The 25,501-nt window shown below is 53.6% G+C and overlaps 1 protein-coding gene across 1 annotated transcript; it reads right to left on the bottom strand.

Moving 5' to 3' along the window:
- Positions 1-4,392: 4,392 nt before the first annotated feature.
- Positions 4,393-25,501, bottom strand: LAMTOR1 (late endosomal/lysosomal adaptor, MAPK and MTOR activator 1). The gene is made up of 5 exons (XM_039519381.1): positions 25,274-25,501; positions 10,892-11,037; positions 7,866-7,943; positions 6,912-7,038; positions 4,393-5,165 (listed from the first exon to the last, which is right to left on the bottom strand). Exons 1-5 carry the CDS (start codon positions 25,313-25,315, stop codon positions 5,073-5,075), a joined length of 486 nt encoding a protein of 161 aa, XP_039375315.1. The 5' UTR covers positions 25,316-25,501; the 3' UTR covers positions 4,393-5,072.

Genomic DNA, 25,501 nt, shown 5'->3' on the forward strand with positions numbered 1-25,501 from the left:
CACTCTCCAGTCAACCCCAAAAGAAGAAGAGTAAGGTAAGTTGATGGGAGAACGTCTCCCATCGACCCAGCGTAGTGTGGACCCCGCTATGGTAGTCACCAATCTGGAGTTGCGTAGCTAAGGTCAACTTACTGCGGTAGCGTAGACATAGCCTTAGAAAGCCAGCCAATGGCTATTTAAAGATTACGATGTGGAGAATCCGCAGCAGCCCAAGGGAGGCTGCCCCAGTTGCCCTCTCTGTTAAAAATCAGCACTTTATGGCAGGGATCCAAATTGTGAGTAATAATAATAATAAATAATAATAATTGGAGATATACCAATCTCCTAGAACTGGAAGGGACCTTGAAAGGTCATTGAGTCCAGCCCCCTGCCTTCACTAGTAGGACCAAGTACTGATTTTGTCCTAGATCCTTAAGTAGCCTCTTCAAGGATTGAACTCACAACCCTGGGTTTAGCAGGCCAATGCTCAAACCACTGAGCTATCCTTCCCTCCCCAATTGAGTAGAGCAATTGAGTGAAAAACCAGTGGATTTTTTCATGCCAAGAAGCTTACTGGAATAAAAAAAACTCAGACTACACAGCTTTTGCTGGGACTGCTCCAGCTGCCTTGAGGAGATGCGGTTTCATAACCTTGTTTTGCTGCAGTCACATAACATCTAGATCAGGGGTGGGCAAACTTTTTGGCCCAAGGGCCACATTGGGGTTGCAAAACAGTATGGAGGGCCAGGCAGGGAAGACTGTGCCCCCTCCCAAACAGCCTGCCCCCCACCCCTTATCCAGGGAGGGTGCCCAGGTCCGAGGGGCTGGGCTTGGAGCTGGGAGTCAGGGCTGGGTGGGGAGGATGGGTTTGGGGGGGTGCCCACCTCAGAGGGGCTGGGCTTGGAGCTGGGGGTCAGGGCTGGGCCTGGGGGGTAATGGGGTCAGGGGGTGCCTGACAACCACCTCCCTGAGACCCCCCCAATCCAAACCCCCCTTCCCTGGCCCCTGACCGCCCCCCCCCACAGAACCTGTGCCCCCTGAGTGTCCCCGGGACTCCCTGCCCCTTAGCCACCCCCGGCCCCGGCCCCAGCTGCTTACCCCCGGCTCACTGCACGCCTCGAGAAGCGGCCCTGCCCAGCGAGGCAGCCGCGTGGCTCCGGAGGGGGCTGAGCCCTTCCCTGCTCAGAGCCGCGTGGTGAGGGGGCGGGGCTGTGAGCTCCGGCCTGAGCTCAGCTGCCTCCGCTCGGCCCGGAGCTCCCAGCCCCGCCCCCTCACCACACGGCTCTGAGCGGGGCAGAGCTCAGCCCTGCCCCCCCAGCCAAGCGGCTGCAGCGCTGTTTAGGACCCGGGCGCGAACAAGGGGAGGAGGAGCGGCCCGTCTTCTGCAGCCAGGCGGGGCCGCGCTACCGGTAAGGGGCCATCCCTCTACCCCAGCGGAGCCCTGCCCCGGCTGCAGGGGATGGGCCGCTCCTCGGCTCGCTGGGGCCCCAGCTCATCCTGCCGCTGCCTTTTGCGGCCCCCTATATTTTGCTGCCCTAGGCACCAGCTTGTTTTGCTGGTGCCTAGAGCCACCCCTGCTCCTGGGTCAGGAGCTCGGGGGCCGGGCAGGACAGTCCCGCGGGCCGTAGTTTGCCCACCCCTAGTCTAGATTGCAAAGCAGCTCATCCCAGAGGGGTATTGCAGATAAATGCAGTTGTTCTATCGTTTCCACTGACGATCTGATCTGAAGCCAACACTGCTCGTCCACATCAACTACTTTGAAGTAGCTTGACAAGCAGTTCCCCAAAGCTGGGTAGGAAACAGAGTTCAGAGTCAGCAGTTGGCCAGGGTCAGAGGAGAAGATTTTAAAATCCTTCCTGTGAGACTAGAACTGTGCTAGAAACTAACATTGCCTGCTTTGATCACCAGACAGAGCACGTGTTAGATTAAAGACTGGCCCAACCACGTTTTACATGCAGGGAGCTGGTCAGCCCCACAGCCTGCTCTACAGACAGACAGGGCAGCTCTGCGATTCCCCAGAGCAGCATATTGGCACCAAGAACCTTCAGTGAGGTCATCACACACCAGGACAAGTCAACTGGCACCAACTTGTCCTGGGGGAAGGGGGCGGGGGGGGACGACAAGTCCCTTAAACCCCAGTGCCTCAGTTTCCCCATTGTGAAGTGTTTAATACTGATCTACTGCATGCAGAGAGTTGAAAGCTGCTTGGATACCCTTAGCTAGGCTGTGCAATAGCAGAGCAAACTATTTCACTGATAGGCCCTAAGGGAAAAGCTGGCCTTGCATTCTGAACTCCAAGTACCTCCATCAGGTGGTCCCTTTGCCTTCAACGAGGATGGGCGAGGGCAGCTGGGACAGGTTGCAGGCTTGGTTTAGGCAGAGTGAGGAGACCTTATGGCAGAGGAAGTTAGAGAAGCAGGTTGCAATTAGCCAGGCTAGAATTTAGGGCAGGACAACAGAACTAACTCCTCATCGCTTGTGAAAACTCAGTGGTCTCTTCAGCAACAGGTGGCCATCTGCCATCTCATCCGGGAGAGTGCCCCCGCAGCCGCACAGCATGCCTGGGCCCAGGCAGGCCCTGGGTCAGCACCTACGAGGGAGACACACCCCTACGGCACTAGCAAAGACAAGTACATCCCTGAGAAGTCCTGCTGGGATCCAGGAAGGACTAAAGGACCCTCCCCCCAGCCTAAGGGGAGGAGCCACAGGACCTGGAAGCCAAGTGAATGAAATAACAGGAACAGGAGTGTGGTCAAAGGGTCAAACAAAGGGAACCTGACGGGGGCACCGAGCAGAGAACCCCGGACAGAGCCCACTGCTCCTCGAAGGTGGCAAGGAGGTCAGCGAACGCCGCTCAGAAGAACTCTGCCCGGATGCGTGAACAGACGGAGGAGCGGAAATAGGCCCAGTGGGTGGGAATGCAAGACCCAGAGAGAGATCCACCACTCTGCACAGGGGAGCCTTCCTGCCACCTTTGGTCAACACTATTGAGACCATGTCTTTGCCAGGCAATTCACATATGATGCACGCTGAGCCAACTAGCACTAATGAACACAGGGCTGCAGGAAAGGACCCAGTATGAACAGGGCCCTACCACAATCATGGTCCATTTTTATCAGTTTCAGGGTCATAGGATTTTAAATAGCTGAAATCATGAAATTTACTATTTAAATCTGAAATTTCATGGTGTTGTAATTGCAGGGGTAGGGGGAGCTATCAAGATTATAATGGGGGAGGTCTGCACTGCTGGCGGCGGCGTTGCCTTCAGACCCTGGGCAGCTGGAGAGCAGCAGCTGCTGGCCAGGAGCCCAGCTCTGAAGGCAGAGTCGCCGCCAGAAGCAGCACAGAAGTAAGCAGCACAGTTTCTCCTCTCTTGGTTTTCATACCTCAGCTGCTAGAAGAGGGCCTCATCCTCCCTGATTGAACTAACCTCGTTATCTCTAGCCTGCTTCTTGCTTGCATATATATACCTGCCCCTGGAAATTTCCACTACATCCATCCGACGAAGTGGGTATTCACCCACGAAAGCTCATGCTCCAAAACGTCTGTTAGTCTATAAGATGCCACAAGACTCTTTGCTGCTTTTACAGATCCAGACTAACACGGCTCCCCCTCTGATACTTGAGAAGTAAGGATGGCAGGTATGGTATTGCCACCCCTACTTCTGCGCTGCTGTCTGCAGAGCTGGGCTGTCGGTCAGCAGCTGCCACTGTCTGGCCGCCCAGCTCTGAACCAGCAGCGCAGAAGAGGCCTGGTATGGTATTACTAACCTTACTTCTGCGCTGCTGCTGGCGGGGTGCTGCCTTCAGAGATGGACACCTGGCCAACAGTCACCGCTCTCCGGTCACCAAGCTCTGAAGGCAGTGCAGAAATAATGGTGGCAATACCACAATCCTCCCTAAAATAAACTTGTGACCACCCGAAACTCCCTTTTGGGTCAGGACCCCCAATTTGAGAAACTCTGCTCTCTGAAATCTGTATAGTGGAGGGTAAAAGCACACAGACGACCAGATTTCACGGCCGTGATATGTTTTCCATGGCTGTGAATTTGGTAGGGCCCCAAGTATGAATTATACCGGGGCGTTCGTCACCACCATTCAGCTGGAAGCCTTAGCATTTATAAGAGCAGCTCATCGCAGAGAGATCAGGGAACATGTCAACAGTGCAAGGTGAGGGAGGGAGACCAAGTCGGACAGTCCCAGCAACGGAGATGCATTATTTGACGTTTCTACTAAATCACAGCCCATCGCATGTGGTGTGACCACAACTCAGGCCACTAACTGGTTCCAAGCTCCATTATGCTGGATGACGAGACCAGATCCTCCTGGCAGACCCTGCCAGCTCCTCCTCCCCCAAGATCTCCACACAAGCTCCTCGGATGTGGCTTGGAAAGAAGGGACAGAGGAGACTGTGCGGGTTGGATGAATGTATTTTATCTATGGTGGCAAAAAAAAAAAAAAATTAAAACAAAGGTTCAACCATGTAAAAACAAGTGGTGTTAGAAACAGCCAGTCCTGCGAGCAGAGCCTCAGACCCGGCGGCCACAATTCCTTGCTAGGCTTCCTTTAAAAATACAACTCAGCCCTGCCCCACCCTGAAACTAACCATGATCGTCGTGGGAAAGCTTTTAAACCAATGCTATGTGGGGTGAATTTCCAATGTGTCACCGTGAACGCAGCCATTTCCCCCGCCCCCAACCGATAACGGAACAGGTGGCAGCTAGGTACAAATACTGCAATCTGCCCTGACTGAAGAGCCAGGAGGCCGCGCTGCCCCTACTCCTTCCCCAGGGCCGCTCCAGTGACTAGAGAGATTCTTCCCTTTGTGGTCAACACTGTGCAATAAAGGCTTCCTATGTGATAACGCCCCTCCCCCGAATCCATCTAGGCTGGCCTGGCCTGCCCCACCCCACCCCACAAGAGAAAGGGAAGGCCTGGAGCAGGCCGGCCTTCCAAGGGGTGGTTATTGTCTCCTTTGTGATTAGTCGGACATCTGGGCTATGTACAAGTTCCGTAGCGGCGAGAGGCCGATTGGAGGGAGGGAAAAAAGCAAAAGAAAAAACGAGTGAAAGAGGAGCTCTCGGGCGAGCGTGCTCACGGGATCCCAAACTGTACAACCAGTTCTTCTTTCGCGTCCACCCGGATCTGCGAGAGCGCGCTGAAGGCATAGGCGGCTATCCGGGAGACCTGTGGGCAAGAACCAGGGGCAGCCGTGTGAGTGACAGCTCGGAGGGGGATCGCTCACCTGCGAACGCCATTGCAGCCACTGCCTGCGGAACAGAGTCTACACCCCGTCCGGAAGAGCCCACCCATCTTCATCTCAGCAGAGGCCGCTGACCGAGCCATTCTAGGCTGCAGCACATCGGAAGGGCACCCCGGGGGAAGTTGGCACTGCTCATGCTCCGGCCACCCTCATCATGAACAGCCACCTTTTCCCCGGGGATGCTCCATTTATTGTTAGGCTGCTCCAGCCCAGAGGCAGGGAGCCCAGCTGTGCGCTCCCTGCCCAGAGATCACCTTTCCTCTTCCTGATGCACGCATGTGATCCAATAGCATTCACACGCTGCCACGGTACAGGCAAACAAAACGAGCGATACCATTGGCTGCGGCAGCACCAGGATCGCCCCACAAAGCTCTTCCAGCTATGGCAACTGAAGCAACATTTCCATGTAGCTACCAGCCCAAGAGGCCTTCAGGGCTCCCTAGAACTGTGGGAGAGGAGAACCCACCCGAGGCCTTAGTCACAAAGCTGACCGGACGCTCACTTTAAATTCTGGGGATCACCACAGTTTTAGAGCCTTCTACTGGTGGTTAGTGGAGCTGGTCAGAACAAGTGTCCCTCCCGCCCCCTGGAAAAATTCAACTGTGCTAGAAACCAGAGTGAACATTCCATTGCGTCAACCAGAATGAAAACACTTCCATTTGTCAGACCAAATCGCCACGTTGGTTTCAAGTCAGTTTGACATTAGACTGGGTCCATCTGAACAGCCTCATGAGAGTTATAGTTTGGGTGCTCCTGACTCCATTGTCTCCAGGGGATGGCTTGTCAGGTGAGACTACATTTCCCATGATGCAGTCTTCCCTCTTGCTGACCCATTGTGATGCATCTTGGGAAATGTAGTCCAGCTAAGGAGTTCAGCCCACAGAGGAAAATGGGGGTACAAGGCACTCAAACTACAACTCCCATGAGACATTGTGGCAGCTCAGAAGAATGTGGTTTAGCATCAAACAGAATTAAGAGAAACATCCTGATTTGGGAATTGCAAACATTGTGTTGATCAAAAAGTGTAGACATTTCTGAATGGAAAGTTTTGGTTTTCAGGTGTTTGACTTCTTAGCAAGAGCTGAAGTTGCCCACAGAAAGCAGCCATTTGCTACAAAACATTGTGTTTAGTGGTAAAAAACAGACTACTGTGATTTTTGGCAGGAGCTTTTCGACAGCTCCAGTCGGAGACGTCTAACTTTTCAACTGTACAAATCTGACCTGCAGCGGAAGGGAACCCTGAGGCCACGATGCCACTTTTACAGTCAGAAGATCCACATTTGGCAGTTTGGAGGGAGAAGGGGGGGGGGAGGGGGGGGGAACGACAGGAGGGATGAGCAAAAACAGAATCTGTAGAGCCTGCACAAAGCATCTAAAGAGGAGCAGGGTGCGGGTGGTGGCGTAACCAGCACGGAAGGAGAGGAAGGTTTGGCGTTCATGTAGTAAAACTAGGAACGGGATGAAACTGAGCAAAGGAAAACTGAGGCTGAGGGAAAGATCAAGAGCAAGATCTCTGGGACAGGGGAATCATCTCCCAAGGTGATCCCCAGTGCTTGGAGAGTTAGAACTGGACAGACCGCAGGGGAAAGTGGCAGAGAGCCAGCCTGCCTGGCCCTGGGACGGACAAGGGCACTCAAAGATCTTTGGTATCCCTGCCCCAGGCTCCTCACCTGCTGCAAGTCTGGATAAGGGACAGTCTCGCTGGCTAGCACTTGATGCGGTTGGCTGGTCAGAGATGGCAGAGGCGGGAGCTTCTTCCAGTGCGTCAGGTTGTTACTCAGCATTGCCAGTCGCGTGCTAGAGCCGGGGAGAGCAGAGAGAGCCGGCAGTGAGCTCCCAGCGGACAGAGTCCCCTGCAGTGCAGTCAGCCCCCCAGGGTAACGCAGAACTGACCGCCCCTCTGCAGGGCAGCCCGAGGGAAAGGAGTCTGACTGCACTCCCACAGTGCGGGGCCAGTCCCAGGAAGGGGATCGTTAGGGGGCATCGCACACCCAACCAGCCTTCCAGCTGTGGAGGGGCCCGCTTGGATCTTCCCCGCTTTCCCTCAGACGGAGAACACAGGCATTATTCACGCAGGAGCAGCGTTTAAACATCCCAACGCCCGGCACATGAGGCCTGTCCCGAGGGCCAGCCAAGCGCAGCTGCCAAATACCCAGTTCATTAGAGTGGAGCCAGATGGCTCAGGAACCTGGGGCCTTTGCTTCCATCAGGAAGATGCCCAGCAGAGCTGGGCTTTAGCGTCGGTGGGTTGGACAGCGGTTGATGGAAGACGGCAGGGCCTGGGTTTCAGCAGTATCAGAGCCCGCTCTAAAGGGCCCAGGAAAGGCAGGCCAGTGCAACCTTTGGCATGAGGCCGGGTGGGTGAGGATGTGGGTTGCTAGATGGGAGGGCCCCTCTCCCCCATCTCCTGCCACTCGTTCGGTTTTGCTGGCACTTTTAGATGCCTCCCCGCTACCCTGGGGCCCGACACGCAGCTGGGATTCCCTGGCCAGACACCCACTGCTCCCCACGGTGCCTCGGGAGTGAATAACGGATGGAATGCAGGGCACATTACACCCCCAGTTCTTCCACCTACAACCGGGCAGCCCTGGGTCCAATCACCCCGCACCGGGACAGTGCTTTACCTGTATTGCCTGGCTCTGTCCATGTACTCATGCTGCTCCATTCCCTGGGAATCTGCAGCCGACACATCAATGATATTACTGGGGAAAGATACGAGATGCAGGTTCGGCTGTTAGTGGGTGGCTCTCATCTCCTGCTCCAACTCCCTGAGACATCACGGCCCACCCACGGCCTTGGATCAAACACTCGCCAGTGCAGAGAGCCAGGCACCACAGTTGGTGAAATACCCTCCCCTTTGAAGATGGAGGCAGCAGCCCCACACCCTGACATCCCTGAGGTGGCAGGGGTAGCTTGGTTCTGTTATGAGCCAAGGGAGGATGACCTAAGGGGGATGGTGACCTAAGCCCTGCGGTAAGTGGGATATTGGGAGGAAACACGAGGAGGAGGGTGCAACAGGGGAGGCCTCCTGACTCATACTGAGAAAGCAGGACAATCGACTAGTTATCCTAGGGGCCTGCACATGAACGCAAGCACCCTGGGAAACAAGCAGGGAGAACTGGAAGTCCTGGCAAAGACAAGGAACTATGATGTGACTGGAATAACAGAGACTTGGTGGGGTAACTCACATGACTGGAGCACTGTCATGGATAGGTATAAACCAAGGGTGGGGAAACTACGGCCCACGGGCCGCATCCAGCCCATCAGGCCTTTTAATCTGGCCCTCGAGCTCCCGCTGGGGAGCGGGGTCAGGGGCTTGCTGCGCAGCTCCCGGAAGCAGCAGCATGCCCCCCTTCAGCTCCAACACATAGGGGCAGCCAGGGGACTCTGCACGCTGCCCCCGCCCCAAGCACCGCCCCCTGCAGCTCCCATTGGCTGGGAACCACTGCTTCTGGGAGCTGCGGGGGCAGCGCCTGCGGACAGGAAGCAGAATCCTGACAATGGTACTGGTCAGTTACTAGATGGAAATAGTAGAATTATCTATATTAATGCAGAATAGGCAGAGATGTTCAATAAATACTTCTGTTCTGTATTTGGGGGAAGACAGATGATGCAGATAATACACTGTCCATTCCAGCAGTATCTCTGGAGGATGTTAAACCAGAAGCTACTAAAGACAGACACTTTAAAGTCAACAGGTCTAGATAACTTGCTTCCAAGAGTTTTAAAAGGTCTGGCTGAGGCGTTCGCTAGACCATTAATGTTGATTTTCAGTAAGTCTTGGAGCACTGAGGACGTTCTGAAAGAAAGCTAAATGTTGGGCCAATTTTTAAAAAGGGTAAATGAGAGTCCTATAATTACTCAAGTCATGTCAGCCTGACATCAATCTGGGGAAGATATTGGGGCAGATGATACAGGACTCAATAAATTAGGAACTGAAGGAGGGTAATGTAGTTAATGCAAATCATCAGTTCAGGGAAAATAAATCTTGTCAAACTAATTTGATATAAAAGACATTACAATGTTGGTTGATAAAAGTAATAGTGTTGACATAAGATATTTTTATTTTATGCCGCACGACATTTTGATTACAAAACTGGATCAATATAAAATTAACACGGTGCACATTAAATGGATTAGAAACTGGTTAACTGATTAGTTACATTCTGAGACTTAATGCGGAGTGGCCATTGAGCAGGTGTGCTGCCAGTGGACACAGTGCTCCAGCTGAGACTTCACTACTGCTGAGTAGAGTGGGACAATTCCCTACTGTCTCGTACATACAACACTCAAGAATTACATTAGCCTTTTTTGTAACTGCAACACCTTGTTGACTCATTCAATTTCTGATCCACCATAACCTTCTAGGATCCTTTTCAGCAGCACCACCACCTAGCCAGTCGCGATTTTGTAGTTATGCATTTGATTGTTCCTCCCTACATGAAGTACTTTGCACTTGTCTTTACTGTATTTCATCTTGTTGATTTCAGACCAATTCAGATTTGGGAAGGCCCTTTTGAATTCTAACCCTGTCCTCCAAAGTGCTTGCAACTCCTCCCAGCCTGGTGTCATCGGGAAATTTTATAAGCACACACACTATTCCATTATTCAAGTCATTAAATGAAAATATTGAGTAGTACCGGGCCCCATGACTGACCCCTGAGAGACCTCACTAGATACCAGTCCTCCCATTTTGACAATGAACCACTGATAACTACTCTGAGTATGGTCTTTCAGCCAGTTGTGTCCCACATTATAGTAATTTCATCTAGACCACATTTCCCGGGTTTGCTTATGAGAGTATCATGTGGGGCTGTGTCAAAAGCCCAAGATCTATCACCTCTACTGCTTCCCTCCCCATCCACTAGGCCAATCGCTCTGTCAAAGAAGGAAATTAGGTTCGCTTGGCATAATTTGTTCTTGACAAGTCCACGTTGGCTATTCCTTATAATCCTATTTATACTCTAGGTGCTTACAAATGGATTGTCTATTAATTTGTTCCAGTATCTTTCCAGGTATTGAAGTTAAGCTGACTGGTCTATAATCCTCCAGGTCATTTTTGTTCCTCCCTTTGAAAACCAGTACTATATTTGCCCTCTTCCTGTCCTCCGGGATGTCACCCATCCTCCATGAGTCCTCAAAGATGATTGACCATGGTTCTGAGATTGCTTCAGCTAGTCCCTTATGTACCCTAGGGTGAATTCCATCAGGCCCTGCCGACTTGAATACATCTAACTAGTCTTTAACCTGTTCTTTCCCAGCCCAGTGCCCTATTCATCGGACAATGCGACTTCCCCATCTCCCATTGGCTACACAGGGAAACTGAGCCACAGCGAGGTTGACATACTCAAGACCACACAAGTCAGTGGCAGAGGTGCGACCAGAACCTACAGTCCTGGCTCCAACCACACCATGCTAGGATGATGTGTCCCGATGGCATTTTGACACCAAACTAAGCGACTTGCCACAGTGGGTGTAATGTCTGAGTGCTCGGACATCTGTTAGCATTCAGGCTCCCTGACTTGGCAGAGAAAGGCATCCCATTGGCACATGCCCTGGCTGCTGCCGGAACAGGCCCCTCCACCACTGCCCCAAGCTGGCATACACCTCTACCCCACGAGCAGGGCCGCGGCTCCAGGCTGTGACTTACGTGGCCGTCTTGGCGAGAATGGACGACAGCATGGCCTGCTCATCCGTGCGGGCTGACGGGAGGCTGTGATAGTTTTGTTCAGCTCCATTTAACACCTTGTTGGGGGGGCTGGCAGCAGGCTCCAGCAGCCGCTTCGTCTCCTCTTCCTGGTGGGGAAGAAGGGGAGAAGGAGAATCAGCTCTGGTTTCAGAGGAAACTCACCTGTTCCAGACGTGAGTAACATCTTAGATCCAGAAGCAACCCTCCCAGGGCCGCTTGAATGGGTTACTTTATACATTTGGATTACACTGACCACCCCAACATGTCCAATGCCTCTCCCCTTGCCCCCAGAATCACTTTGCCATCCTGCCTCCTGCCGGGGCCATTTTCGCTAGCAGCCCCCAAGGCCTGTTTCAGTGGCAGGAAGAAAGCTACTCTCATGCTCTCTGGGTACCTGGAGATCTTTGCAATCCACACCAGTGCGACTGGAAAAACCAGGCTGCCCCTACTGCCAGTAAATGAACCATGCAGTCCCCAGGGAGGTTCATCCACCCCAAGGCCCGATAAACACTGTGATCATCTCGTCCAGTGGTTCTCAACCACTCAGCACATAGCTGTGGCCCATGTGATGTCCTCCAGGCCATACAGGTGGTATATATCGTGTGTGGATGCGGCCCACATAACTCAGGGAACTGCATATGTGGCCCATAACGGTAAATAGGTTGAGAACCACTGCTCTAGTTTGACCGCCTGCATAACACAGGCCAGAGAACTGCCCCAAAGTAATCCCTAGAGCAGATCTTCTAGAAAAACAGCCAGTCTTGATTGAACAACTGCCAGTGATGGAGAACCCACCATGTCCCTGGGTAAGTTGTTCCAATGGTTAATCGCCCTTCACTGTTCTAAATTTACGCCTTATTTCCGGTCTGAATTTGTCTAGGAGGCTACAGGAGCAGTTGTGGCCAACCAGACGGGCTGTTACAGATGCTCGCTGCTTATCTAAGCCACTCGGAGGGGCAGTGATCTGGAGTGATCTACACGAGAAGAGGTTTTTGCCAGTATAACTACATCCGCACACTTTTGCTGGGTCTATGCTAGAGCTTTCGCCTGTGTGAAGTGTTGTTTAAAAAAAATCATCACCCCTCTAACAGACATCACTGAATCAGCAATTGTAGACCCGGTCTCAGTCCGTGATTTGAGGTGAAAGGTGTCAGCTGACAGCTCTGGAGACTCAAGTCCAGTACCCACAGCTCAGATATAGCACAGGCATCAGGAGAGCAAGCCTCCCCCCTGCACCCCAATCCTCTGCCCCAGCCCTGCGCCCTGCCCCACATGAAGAACCCTTCGGCCCCACCCCCACCACATGAATTTTGTTATGGTGCACCAGTGTGGAGGTGAGGTGTCACACATCACCTCCATATTGGTGCAAATAACAAAATTCATTCCACACTCGGGTGGGAAGAATTAGAGAGAAACGCTGTACAGGACCCAAGAGGAGGGGAGGGGAGATCCCTCCCGGCATATAAAACTGTATCACAATCCCAGATCTCGCATTGTCCAATGAAAACGGCTCTAGGAAGCACAGCCTGTCTCCCATGGAGACATCTCCTCCTTCCTCTGACACTTCCTAGGCAGGCAAACACAGATTTAAAAAAATGTTTTTATTTCAGTACTAAAAAAGAAGCTTATTTAAAATTAAATGCAACATTATGACAATTTACCACCTAAACTTGTTCAAAACATTAAAACAAATATCCAAACAAACAGCACGTTTGCTGCCAAACTCAAACCACTGAACTGGTGGAAATCACCGAGGAAGCACCTGGAACCAGAGTTGGCCGACGTGTTAAACCAGCTTTTGACAGCAGTCACCTCTTGTGGAGATGCAGAGAGAATATTCTCATCAGTTCAGTTCATTAAACTAATGCAGTTCAATGACCAGCTCCCTCAAAGTCCAGAAACCTATTGGGGGTTGAAAAGGCAGAAAGCTTGTTTTCCCTCTGCCAGTCTTGGAAGAGAAACAAAGTGTGAGAGATGAGACCTGCCACCTTTAAAAACTTGCAGAACAGGGTGACCAGGAACAGTGAAATTCAGTAACTACAGGTTTCAGAGTGGTAGCCGTGTTAGTCTGTATCAGCAAAAACAACAACGAATCCTTGTGGCACCTTAGAGGCTAACAAATTTATACCCCAAATAAATGTGTTAGTCTCTAAGGTGCCACAAGGATTCCTCCTTGTTTTTTCAGTAGCTACAATTAATACCTTATTTCCTTTCATTAAAAGTGCAAAAGCTTTAAGTGCAAAAGCTGTTTTGACACTTATTTTTCCTCTTATGTATCCAGGACATTCAAAGTAGTTTTGCTGAATACAAACAGTTTGAAAATACTGTTTATGGAATTAACTGAATTCCAATTTCCATCCAAATGCAGCTCGACACAGATAAAAAAATGAAGTAGCGTTGTTCACTACCTTCTAGTGTAACAGAGTAAAAACTAGGACACTGAATAAACTGCTGTTAAGCTACAGAACTGCTTAAATAAGTGTGTCGAGAGAGTATAGCAAAAAGTACCAAGTTCTACCAGTCAACAAGAATCAGCCTCTTTTGGCAAAGAACTCAAAAACAAAAATGCAAAGCAAGGACTATAGGCTAGGACTATCACAGCGTTTAAAAGAGAACTAGATAAATTCATGGAGGTTAAGTCCATTAATGGCTATTAGCCTAGCCTCTGCTTGTCAGAGGGTGGTGATGGATGGCAGGAGAGAGATCACTTGATCATTGCCTGTTAGGTTCACTCCCTCTGGGGCACCTGGCATTGGCCACTGTCAGTAGCCAGGATACTGGGCTGGATGGACCTTTGGTCTGACTCAGTCTGGCCACTCTTATGTTCTTATGATGATTTAAAGTTTCCTGCTTGCTGATTTATGTGAATCCAGCCTGTTTCTAAGGCCTATTCTAGCTTGGATACAGAACAATGTGCCCCACCAATGGGCACGACTAGGGGCCGGCTCCCCAAGCACGTCCAGACGCTGCGTAGGCCGCTCCCCGAAGTGAGGCCTTTCGGGAACACAACTGTTGAAGACTCGGCTAACCTGCGAAGGTTTGATAGCAGCCATGTTTGCTATGAGTCCCGGTTACATCAGCTGCTTCCCCAAATGAGCCAGCAGCTATTTAAAGAAATGAGGAGCGTTTTGCCGGCTGCTCTGGGGTGACTGTGCAGTTGAGGGCGGCATGCCTGCTCTCCGCTACTTTGTTTTACTCTGATTGGGACCAGCCCATCGCACGCTCAGCGCTCTCAATTAGAACCGACTTGTTAGAACGTAAAGACACCCCAACCCACCCACCCACAGCACCAGCTCAACAAGCAATGACCCCAGAACCTCCCTTTCCTGCTATCCCTGCAGCCACCCCACCAGTTCAGCCTTGCAGCCTGTGGCAAGTGCATCCTACAGCGAGTAGGTCGGGGTCCCTCCCCAGATTCAAATGGAGAAGTATCCCCCAGGGAGAGGGGCCTCGCCTGTTGGCTGAGCCAAGGCCTATCGCAGTGAGGAACGCAGCTAGTCGGAGTAGCCACTCCTGGAGTTAACAGGCTGTCTCGGGACCCCGTAATTCTTAGGCACAAAAGCAGATCACACGGTTAAGCAAACGCACCCACATATCTGAGAGAAGCCTACGGATACGCAGGGGAACACAGGGTGGGAATCTGAATCGGACCAGGGCAGTTACGGGCGATAAGACAGCTCTGCCTAGACTGGGGAGAAGGGTTGTCCTAGGGTCAGCCCTGACCAGATAACACATTTCAGGGTGTTCAACTACTTACACCAGTTGTAAAGTAGTGTTTTAAAAGGGACAGTTAACATGGTGGATGGTCTAGATAACAGTCCTGCCTTGAGTGCAGGGGACTGGCCTAAAAGATCTCTTGAGGTCCCTTCCAGTCCTACGATTCTCTGTTTTAAACAGGACTGATTTCCTTAGCCCAGACAGGGCTTCCGACATTACACTGCAGAGAGTTCAGATGGCCAAGAGCATCTCGTTCTAAGGCAGGGGTCAGCAACCTTTCAGAAGTGGTGTGCCAGGTCTTTATGTATTCACTAATTTAAGGTTTCGTGTGCCAGTCATACATTTTAATGTTTTTAGAAGGTCTCCCTCTCTAAGTCTATAATATAGAACTAAACTATTGTTGCATGTAAAGTAAATAAGGTTTTTAAAATGTTTAAGATTAAAATTAAAATTAAATTAAAATGCAGAGCCCACCGGACTGGTGGCCAGGACCCAGGCAGTGTAAGTGCCACTGAAAATCAGCTCGCGTGCCGCCTTCGGCACCCGTGCCATAGGTTGCCTGCCCCTGGTCTAAGGCAAGGCATGCAGATAGCTGAAAGAAGGCTGGATAAAGCCCTTGTAAGTATCCAGCAGGGCCATTCCTGCAGTCAGCAGGGAGCAGAACAGGCAATTGTACTGCTGGTGTCTGATTAATCTGATTAAACAGAGACCAGAGCACAATCACAGAGCAATTCCACTCAGGGGGCGGGAGGGATTAGCCGTGGACCTCGCCCAGCAAAAACAACAAGGAGGCAGGAAACAGCCAGCTAGAAGCATTGATAAACTCTGAAGGGTGTACGAAAATCTGGGGTGAGACATTATCCTTAGGAGTAGAGGAAAAATTGAAGAAAGGGAAATGTAAAGCATGTGTCAGCCTGAGCTGCGAGACTGCGGAACAAGACGCTGGAGAGCAGACTGTATGGAACAAGCCGGCACTCCTCGGGAGATGCCCCAAGGGGCTTTTTCCATTTCTAACTTAATAGTTCAGATCCGGCGACACCAACAATTAGGCTAATGGCCCCCTGGGTCCTTCTACCAGTGGGCGTTAGGCAGCCCTGGACGGCACTGCCCCACAGCCAGGTTCTCATGATCTTGCTGAGGCCAGCCAGGTTAATCAGCAGCGACTGGGCCTTTGGGCAGATCACAGAATATCAGGGTTGGAAGGGACCTCAGGAGGTCACCTAGTCCCACCCCCTGCTCAAAGCAGGACCAATCCCCAGATGTCCCAACCCCTAGCAAGGGGAGAAGGGGAGCTGTGATGACACAGTACATTCCACCCAGGCACAGCTGCGCATGACTGATGAGCCAAGACCAGCAAAAGGAGGGGCACAACCTGCTCATCGGGATTTTCATTACCTCAGGCCTCACGCCAAGCTCCCCACGTCTCTGGGGACGGAAATCAAACACCAGAGGGGTCAGACTACAGGCTGCCGTTCTAACTGGAAACGGGCTCACTCCTCTGCCTCGAGAGCCGCTGGGCCAGAGCGCCGCACACCCGCTAGCAAGCAGATCGTGGGCACTGGGCAGAGGCGCTGACCCCAAGCTGCCCCTGTGGAACGCAACCCAAGCCCTTTCGCCAGCACGGACTGGGGTCTGATTTGTTCAACAGCCTCTGGCCCATCAAACATGATTCAGCAAAACTCCTTCCTCGCCGTGTTCAGATCTGGGAGATTCCCCCTCCCCTGGGGGGATGGAGAGACCAACAATGTAGTAACCACATCCCCCGTTTCTTCCTCCACTGGCTTGGAGATCGGCGCCCACACACACCACCCTTCCCTCCCAGCTCTCAGGCCTGTGTTGCTTGGGGCTGGGTGCGGAAAGGGAGGTACGTGAGGGAGGGATTAAGCAATGGGCAGGAATCACACATAGTTAGGGGCTAAATCAGGGAGCAAAGCGGAAAGCCCTGGGAGCCCAGCAACCGAGCCTGCGGCTGCCAGACAGCATGGCTGGGGCCGGGGAAGGAGAAGAGTGAAAAGGAGACTGGCCAGGCAGTGGCAGCAGCACGGGGAGCCAGGCGCAGCAGCACCCTCTCCCCAGGAGCTCCGAGGCAGAGCGGGCACCCGCCAAGGGAACGATCGGGATGTCGGCGAGGCAGCCCCTCCGCCCAGAAGGGACACCCGGGTGATCCTCAGCGACAGGCTGGGCCCGTTGGGTGCTGAGGGAGGGGAAGCTGGACAAGCCCACCCGTCTGCTTTTCCTTCCCTGCTCTCCCGTAAGACTCCCCTGAGCGCCGCGGGGGGCCATCCGGCTCTCACCTGGCTTCCGCAGACCCCAGCTACACAAACTCCATCCGCCTCTAAACCGACTGGCGCAGCCAAGGCCTAAGTTGCTCTGAGGAGCTGATTTTCTGCTCGTCCGTCTTTGCTCCAGAGGGGGGCTCAGGTTTCCTCTCCCCGCAGTTTCAATCTTGTTAGCGTAAGACAGCCGGGGGCACCTCGAGGGCCCAGGCTGGCACTAACCCAGCCTCCTTCCCCAGGGAGCTCTGCCTTCGGAAAGGACCTTTTCCGCAGTCACTAGATGACTCAGCTCCAGCCCTGCGGCTTTTGCTGGGAAGGGTCCCTGGGAGGCCATTGCCGGGGGGACTCATTACGCAGCATGTTTCACGCCACTGACAGGGATGAGTCCCATTCACTGTGCCCTAAACTATACACACAGGTGATCTCCGGCTCAGGGCTTGGAAAAGCCAACTGCCAGTAGGAGACCCCCTCTCATTGGGAACAAGGCAGAAAGCTCCTCCAGTGACTAGAGGGGTGCAGAAATTCAGACGCATCAGACAATGACTAGCCAGGGGCAGACAGGAGATGGAGCCCAGGGAAAGTGCCCTCCTAGAAATTCCAGCAGCCTTCTCCCCAGCAGCTGACTAACATGCGAGTCCTGCTGACTTCCCAGGTGAAGTATTTCCTCGGCGGGCCACAAGGGGGAGCTTGCACTTCTCTAAAAATGCAGCACAGCTTCCTTGATTGTAGGTGTCCTAGAACGGTGGTTTTCAACCTTTTTTTCTGGGGACCCAGTTGAAGAAAATTGTTGATGCCCACAACCCAAGGTTGCTGGGGCTGAGGGGTTTGGGGTGTGGGAGGGGCTCAGGGCTGGGGCAGAGGGTTAGGGTGTGGGGCTGCAGGGTTCAGGGTGTGGGAGGGCTCTGGGCTGGGGGTCATGGTGCAGGAGGGGGTCATAGCCCTGGGCTGCAGATGCAGGCTCGGGGTGGGGCCAGGGATGGAAGGTTTGGGATTCAAGAAGAGGTTCTGGGTTGAGGGCTGGGACAGGGGGTTGGGGTGTGGGAGCGGGGCAGGGCTCTGGGCTGGGGATGAGGAGCTTGGGGTGCAGGAAGGGGGTCCAGGTTTAGGGGGCTCAGGGCTGGGGATTGGGGTGCGGGGTTGGGGTGTGGACTTACCTCTGGCAGCTCCTGGTCTGCGGTGAAGCAGCGGGTCTGGCTCCTAGGTGGAGGCACGCAAGTGGCTCCGTGTAACTCTCCCACAGGCACTGCCCCCCCAGTTTCCATTGGCCAGTTGCTGGCCAATGGGAGTGTGGAGCCGGTGCTCAGGGCAGGGCGCGGAGCCCCGTGGTCCCCCTGCCTATAAGCCGGACCCCCTGCTGGCTGCTTCTGGGGCACAGTGTGGTGTTGGAGCAGGTAGGCACTAGCCTACCTTAGCCAGGCAGCACCGCCGACGGGAGTTTTAACGTCTCGGTCCGCGGTGCTGACCAGAGCCAGGCGAGTCAGCGCCTTACCTGCCGCGACCCCGACCCACGGTTTGAAAAACACTGTCCTAGAACAGGGGTTCTCAGTCTTGTTCTGAGCCCCCACCCCCAACATTGCTCAGGCTTCAGCCCCGGGTGGTGGGGCTCAGGGACCTGCGTTTCAGCCCCATGCAGTGGGGCTTCGGCTCTCTGCCATGGGCCCCAGTGAGTCTAATGCTGGCCCTGCTTGGAGGCCCCCCCATAAACCTGCTTGAGGCCCCAGACCCCTGGTTGAGAACTACTGTCCTAGAATTTGGATCTCCGTTTTTTAACTGCAGCAAAGAGTCCAGTGGCACCTTATAGACTAACAGACGTATTGGAGCATCAGTTTTTTAACTGAATCTCAGCTGAAAAATAAAATCCGTTCACATTAGTCGGTGAGCTACTGAACTCCATGACTCTCCTCTGAACCAGGGACAGAAAAGCAGATGTGTCTCTAACTCCTCTGCCTGTGGAACCCCCTGCCACAGGATGCAGAGCCCGATACTGCAGCGGGAGAATTTAATGTCTTCTATATAACATGGCCAGAATAAACAGTGTCATGCTTCAGCTGCTGCTCTGATGGCCAGGGGAGACCATTCCCCTCTCCCTTCCCCACCTGGTAGCATGGTATTGTATTACATTCCCACACCCTCCGCCTCTCTAAAGCATCAGGGGATATTGCTGCAGATGGATTCATAGTGTAAACTGGGATATCAAATCCCTCAGCCAAGCTGTAAGAAGAACATCCATTTTCAGGTCTGTGATAGCTCAGTATAGGGTCGCCTAGCCTTGCTTCAAACTTTGTATTTTCCCCTTCCCCTCCAGCTTCTTGCTAGCTACTAGCAGCAGTATCTCCACACCTCCAGCAGCACCACTGCACTGGCGTTCGTTCAAGAAAGGCAGGCAACTTCCACAGGGCACCTCATTACCAGGAAAGCACTGACAAATTGCAGAAGAGAGCGCAGTGATCAGAGAGCAGGAGAGACCACAGGAAGGAAGGTGAAGCTAGCTAAGCTTGGCTGAGCAATGGCTAAGGGAGAAAGAGGCAGGTAGCTAAGAGGTATAGACACCAAGGAGCGGGGAGGTTAGCAGAACGAGGGTCACATGAGGGATGAGGTCGGAGGGGGAATTCATGCTGTCTTGCGCTTGCAGGGAGTTGGACCAGATGAACAGTTAGATCTTTTTCTGCTCTACTTCCCATGAGTCAGTTTCCTCCAGCCTGGAGGTTGGCCTGACTTCTGGATTCGATTCAAGTTATTTCCAAGAACGCGACACGACAGAGAAGGAAGATTCTGAGCCATCAGGCAGCCGAGCGCAGGCTCCTGCAGAGCGTCAGCTGTCAAGGGTTACCACAGCTATTAGGACAAACGCATCAGCAACCCTTCGCCATCACTTCCCCCATCTTCAGGCTGGCGGCGGATCATACGCTTTGCTGTGCTGCATGGGAGAGCAGGGCTGAGCTACCCTTGGCTAGGCAGGCTCGCAGCACAGTGCACAGGCAGCATCCCAGCGGGAGGAGAGAACAGCACCACCTTAGCACACCAATGGGTGCGTTAGAAATCCCTGGTCTGGAGCAGCCAGGGGGTGATTGGAGGCCTGCAGCATCAGAGAAGCCAGCCAGCTCCCAAAGCCAAACGTCCAAAGCTGAGCCCACCTCTAAGAAGAGGGTTTGATGCAATCATACCCTCACTAGACCGACCCATCTTATCTCAGACCTCCTTTGTGCCTCCATAACTAGTCTTTCCTCTTCCTCACTTGTGAAACACTGGGGTAGCTCTTCATAGCACGCTCCTCCCTCTCCTTCCTCCCATGCTCAGCGGAGCTGTGAAACAGCTTACCGTAAAGTGCCAGCGGCACTAGAGACGCCTGGGGCAGCTCACACCTCAGAGCTCCTGTTTCAGGCCTTCTGCAAACTCAGGAAGACGTCTGTAACTCACCTCACAGTTTGGAGAGGTTTTGCCCAGCCAGACCAGCCGGAGATTTGTTTATTTTAGAGATGAAGGCTGAGAGTTTGAAGAGCAATAGAGAAGTCTGTCGACACCTGCCTGGCTAGTCCAGTCCTCTGCACCTGTTTACACCCTTAGTTCACGGGTGGGGCTGTATTTTGCATTCAGTACTCGTGGGATCATAGAATCATAGATTATTAGGGTTGAAAGGGACCTCAGGAGATCTTCTAGTCCAACCCCCTGCTCAAAGCAGAACCAATCCCCAAATGGCCCCTCCAGGACTGAACTCACAACCCTGGGTTTAGCAGGCCAATGCTCAAACCACTGAGCTATCCCCCACCCCTTGGTTCCATGGTGATTCCACAGGATCAATGCACCTTAAACTTAGTCCCCAGTCTGAACAGTCCCAGTGAGATTGCATTCAGGTCTGGACAATACCGGAAAGACTGATAGAGAGGAGAACAAGGTGATTAAGGGAGAGGCTAGTTTATGAGGAGAGATTAAAGACGAAAGGCCAGATCCACAAAAGCTTTGCCATTTACTTCAACGGGAGAAGGAGCCAGACCTAAGTGCACACCGCTTGGCAAAATGAGGGGGTGCAGGGGGGGTGTCTGCAGTGGTTCCACATGATAAATGCAAAACAACTATTTGGACAGTGCAAACCCGAGGAGGGACAGGAATGCAGAGGCACTTGGGTTACAACCCCAGACTAAAGCTGCCATGGGATGTTCCACTCATCCATTTGTCCGGCACGTCTGACTCAGCCAATCAACTAAGCTGCCTTGGCTTTTAATCACGGCAAAGGGTGAGTGCCTGGCCAGATACGTTTCCATGGTGATTCCGCAGGGCTAAAATAATGACATGAAAGAAGATTTAGGCTGAATCTCAGGGAGAGCCTTCCTCAGGATGGGATCTGGTCAGCTGCACACTAGTGTCCATGGGGAAGCCGTGACAACTCCATTGCTGAGACAACTGTGGTTTCATTTGACTAAGGGAAAAGATCAGTTTCGGCCAACACATGCTAGCTACATCCTACTCAAGACAAGCCCATAGACTGGGCAAGACAGTAGCGACGACACTGCAGAGAATAATCCGACACTGACCAGAGCAGGTGGGGCGGGAAGCATCCCACAAGCCTCTGCTCTTATTTCTAGGCTTCTGTACCTGATTTCAGGTCCGGTTTGCCATGTACTGGGAAAAAAGCCAGTTCTACACGGCTGAATGTGGTGATTCTGCTGCATTCTCAGCAGGTGACTGCTGTGTATCCCAGGAAAAGTAAACAGTTTTAACACCCACTTGAAACAGAAGATTCCCCCAAGGCCCAGGGGCAGGGAGCATCAGCTGGGGAAGTAAACAAAGCCTGAGGAGCAGCTGCTCACTCTGTGGCCAAGGATGAGCCTCTTTCATTAAAGTTCAGCTATTTATAGCTGTCCCACCAGCAGCTCCATAACCTTTTGGCTTCCACTGGATGGCTGCGTATAGTGGCGCCTGGGCTGAGAACCGATGAATGGCCATTTGGGATGGCACCGAGCTAGACAGCTACAAAGAAAAGGACTGTGGAATTCAAGTCACTCCTGCCTGTCCAGTGTTGCGAAAGTTTCTGAAGGCAGAATGACTGGTTCTCATTCCCACACTGGGACAGCCTCACCCACTTGCTGCTCTGGGCGTACACTAGTACCACACACCCACAACCGGGCTTTTACGTAGCTACGTCGTTACTGACCACCTGAGTGGGAACAAGGCCTGAATCTCTTCGCCCTACATTCGCAGCCAGGGCTCTGTCTAGACTAGGGTTTAAAGGGCTTTTGGTGGAAAGTCTCAGCGAGCGCGCTCGGGAACGCTAGCATAGGTTAAGCTGGTTGAGCAGAAGCCTAGAGGAGTGCCTAGACTTCAGTTTAATCACTGTAGCACGTGTTAAAGCCTGAGCTGCTGTGCTGACGTGCAAGTTCTCGAATATGTTGATTAGCTAACACATTCAGAGCCCACACTGTTAAATCCTAACTCCTAATAACCCAGCCATGTCCTTCAAATCCCAGAAGATGAGGCCAAGCTCCATCCGTGTCTCTTGGCAAACACCCTCACTAGCCCCAAGGGTTTGCCATCATCCCTGGCCCAAATTCTCCCCAGTCATTCCCTAGTGGGGAGTTCACTTCAAGTCCATAGGGCCCTATTTCCTTAGGATATGATGGAGGCCCTTGGCTTTGCAGGCAATAAAATCAGCCCCCTCCCTGCAGGGACAGGGGGAATCTCTTCCACTCCTCACCCCACCCTCCAGGCCCCACCTTTATCCTCTTTCTGGTAAGAGACACTCTTTGCAAACTCAGCATTTTCAGAGATCTTTCCTGGCTTCTTTCCAAAGCGTGTCTAGCCACAGTTCCATACTAAAGCACACTGATGTACGTTTTAACAATACAGAAACTCCCAAGGGATACCCTGGTACCTAGTTACAGAGATGGAGTTATCAGTGACTCTAGCTTCAATGTATTTTGTCCATTATGGTTTGGAAACAGGCCAAAGAATGAGACAAGCCACAAACCCCCCGGAGTGAACCGAGATGTGGCTGTTTGTGGTCCTCTGAAGTCTCTCACTTGCATGGAGGTGCATTTCCAGATGGTGAAAAGTGGCAGCTGAATAGCCCTCTAGCCACCTAATGGAGACAGCCTGGGACACAGTCCCACACCCTGCCCGCTGGCTCAGCTCCTCTCTGGAAAAACCAGCTGTGAGCATGAGATGGAAATTCAGTCTCCATGGATCATTCTATCTATGGCCTCTCTGCGGAGACCGGCAGCAAGGGGAACAGTTACAGTGTCAATTATGCTGGTAGGTTTTTCGAGGTCAATTGCAGTCTACTGGCCACATGAGGTTGCTAAACCTTCTGCACAGCTCATGAACCGACCACCACCGGATGGGACCTGATGGACTGTGCTAATCTGCACTAGTGGTTTTGGAGAAGAAAGGCTCCGTATCTCACTCCAAACCCATCACCAGTACGTGACTGCATCCTACTGGAGGCCCACGGCCGCTGGCTGGAAACAGCCATTAAACCCAGTCCAAACAGGGTGACAAATGGCCCCAAGGGCAGGAATTTCCCCTGGGAAGAGTTGGTTTCCCGTTTTCTGGAATGGGTAACTCATTAGCTAAGCCAAGTCATAAGACAGAGGCAGATTCCCTCCCCCACCCAGGAGCCTCCGAACCAAACAAGGGAAAGTTTCCCAGGAACCAGACAGACCAGTTAGTGCTCTGCCTTTGCCCTCTGCCTTCCCCCAGAGGGACCATTTGAGTTCAGCTGCTGGGGAACCGATCCCAGAAACCTTCCACAGGGATGGTCTCAGATCCTCATCAGGAACAGAATTCTTCAGCTGGTTTGTAACAGACCCTTCCCAATGGCCCCTCTCCCCACAAACACCCTGACTCCCAGGCCCTCCCCACCTGGGGAAAGAACAGACAGAAAGCCCCCTCTCTTCCTCTCTCCCATGAAATCCCTACGCTCCCGGGTCCCCTACTCCCAGTTACACACTGGGACCTTCTTCCCCAGCCTGGTTCCTCCCCCAGAAAGAGGTCAGGCCAGCCAGCAAAAACAATGCTGCTTGGACTCCCGATGGGTGGGGAGAGTGACCCCATCTCTGGAGAGTCAGAGCCTGGCAAGGGAACGCCCTCTCCCCAACCCCCACTCACATTCCCCCGAGGGCCTCTTCTTCCACAGCAGGCCCCATCCCTACCCCCAGCTCTTCTCTGACCCTTTGCTTCCCCAGCAACTGTGGCCCCCAGTCATGCTTCTTCTCCAGCCCCTTGCTCTCTCCCTTCCCCCTCATGACAGCACAGCTTCTCCTGACACCCTGAACCTGGCCAAAGACCCCCTCAGTGACCCCCTCTCCTGGACCCCCCAACCCAGCCCCTCCTGCCTCCCAGAGACCCCCCCCAACACCCCACCTAGCCCCTCCCCACAGTAACCCCCTCTCCTGGACCCCCCAACCCAGCCCCTCCTGCCTCCCTGAGACCCCACCCCACCTAGACCCTCCCCACAGTAACCCCTCTCCTGGACACCCCAACCCAACCCTCCTGCCTCCGAGGGACCCCCAACACCCCCACCTAGCCCCTCCCCACAGTAACCCCCTCTCCTGGACACCCCAACCCAGCCCCTCCTGCCTCCGAGGGACCCCCAACACCCCCACCTAGACCTCCCCACAGTAACCCCTCTCCTAGACCCCAACCCAGCCCCTCCTGCCTCCCAGAGACCCCAACACCCCCACCTAGCCCTCTCCCACAGTAACCCCCTCTCCTAGACCCCTCAACCCGACCCTCCCGCCTCCCAGAGACCCCCATTCCTCCACCTAGACCCTCCTCATGACAGCACAGCTTCTCCTGACACCCTGAACCTGGCCAAAGACCCTCAGTGACCCCCTCCTGGAACCCCCAACCCAGCCCCTCCTGCCTCCCTGAGACCCCCCCAACACCCCACCTAGCCCCTCCCCACAGTAACCCCCTCTCCTAGACCCCCCAACCCAGCCCCTCCTGCCTCTGAGGGACCCCAATTCCCCACCTAGCCCCTCCCCACAGTAACCCCTCTCCTGGCCCCCAACCCAGCCCCTCCTGCCTCCCTGAGACCCCCAACACCCCACCTAGCCCCTCCCCACAGTAACCCCTCTCCTAGACCCCAACCCAGCCCCTCCTGCCTCCGAGGACCCCCATTTCCCCACCTAGACCCTCCCCTCATGACAGCACAGCTTCTCCTGACACCCTGAACCTGGCCAAAGACCCTCAGTGACCCCCCTCTCCTGGAACCCCCAACCCAGCCCCTCCTGCCTCCCAGAGACCCCAACACCCCCACCCAGGGGCCCCCCTCCACACGCCTTGCCCTGCCCCCTCTCTAGACAGCCAGGCCTCCCCCCGCCCTACGGCTCATCCTCTGCCCCCCCCCGCTCACCTGGTCGGTGGCCTCGTTCTCGCTGCTGTAGCAGCACCCCATGGCCGGGCGCGGCGGGGCCGGTCTCCGGGGAGGGGGAGGGGAGGGACGCGGTACGGTGTCCGGCTCGGGCCCTGCCGCCCGATCACATGAGCAGCGGCGCCCGCCCCTCCAGCCAACAAACAACCCTGCGGGGAGGGGGCAGCCACTCACGCGCCCTTCCCGTTCCCCGCTTCCGGACACGTGACC

This window comes from Mauremys reevesii, linkage group 1, assembly GCF_016161935.1.
Source record: "Mauremys reevesii isolate NIE-2019 linkage group 1, ASM1616193v1, whole genome shotgun sequence".
Lineage (NCBI taxonomy): Eukaryota > Metazoa > Chordata > Testudines > Geoemydidae > Mauremys > Mauremys reevesii.

Coding starts and splice junctions, on each gene's coding strand:
- LAMTOR1 (XM_039519381.1), bottom strand. CDS start 25,315: ATGGGGTGCTGCTACAGCAGCGAGAACGAGGCCACCGACCAG. Junction 7,039..7,865: donor GACAGAGCCAGGCAATACAG/GTAAAGCACTGT, acceptor CCCCGGCTCTAG/CACGCGACTGGCAATGCTGA. Junction 5,166..6,911: donor CTTATCCAGACTTGCAGCAG/GTGAGGAGCCTG, acceptor TCTTGCCCACAG/GTCTCCCGGATAGCCGCCTA.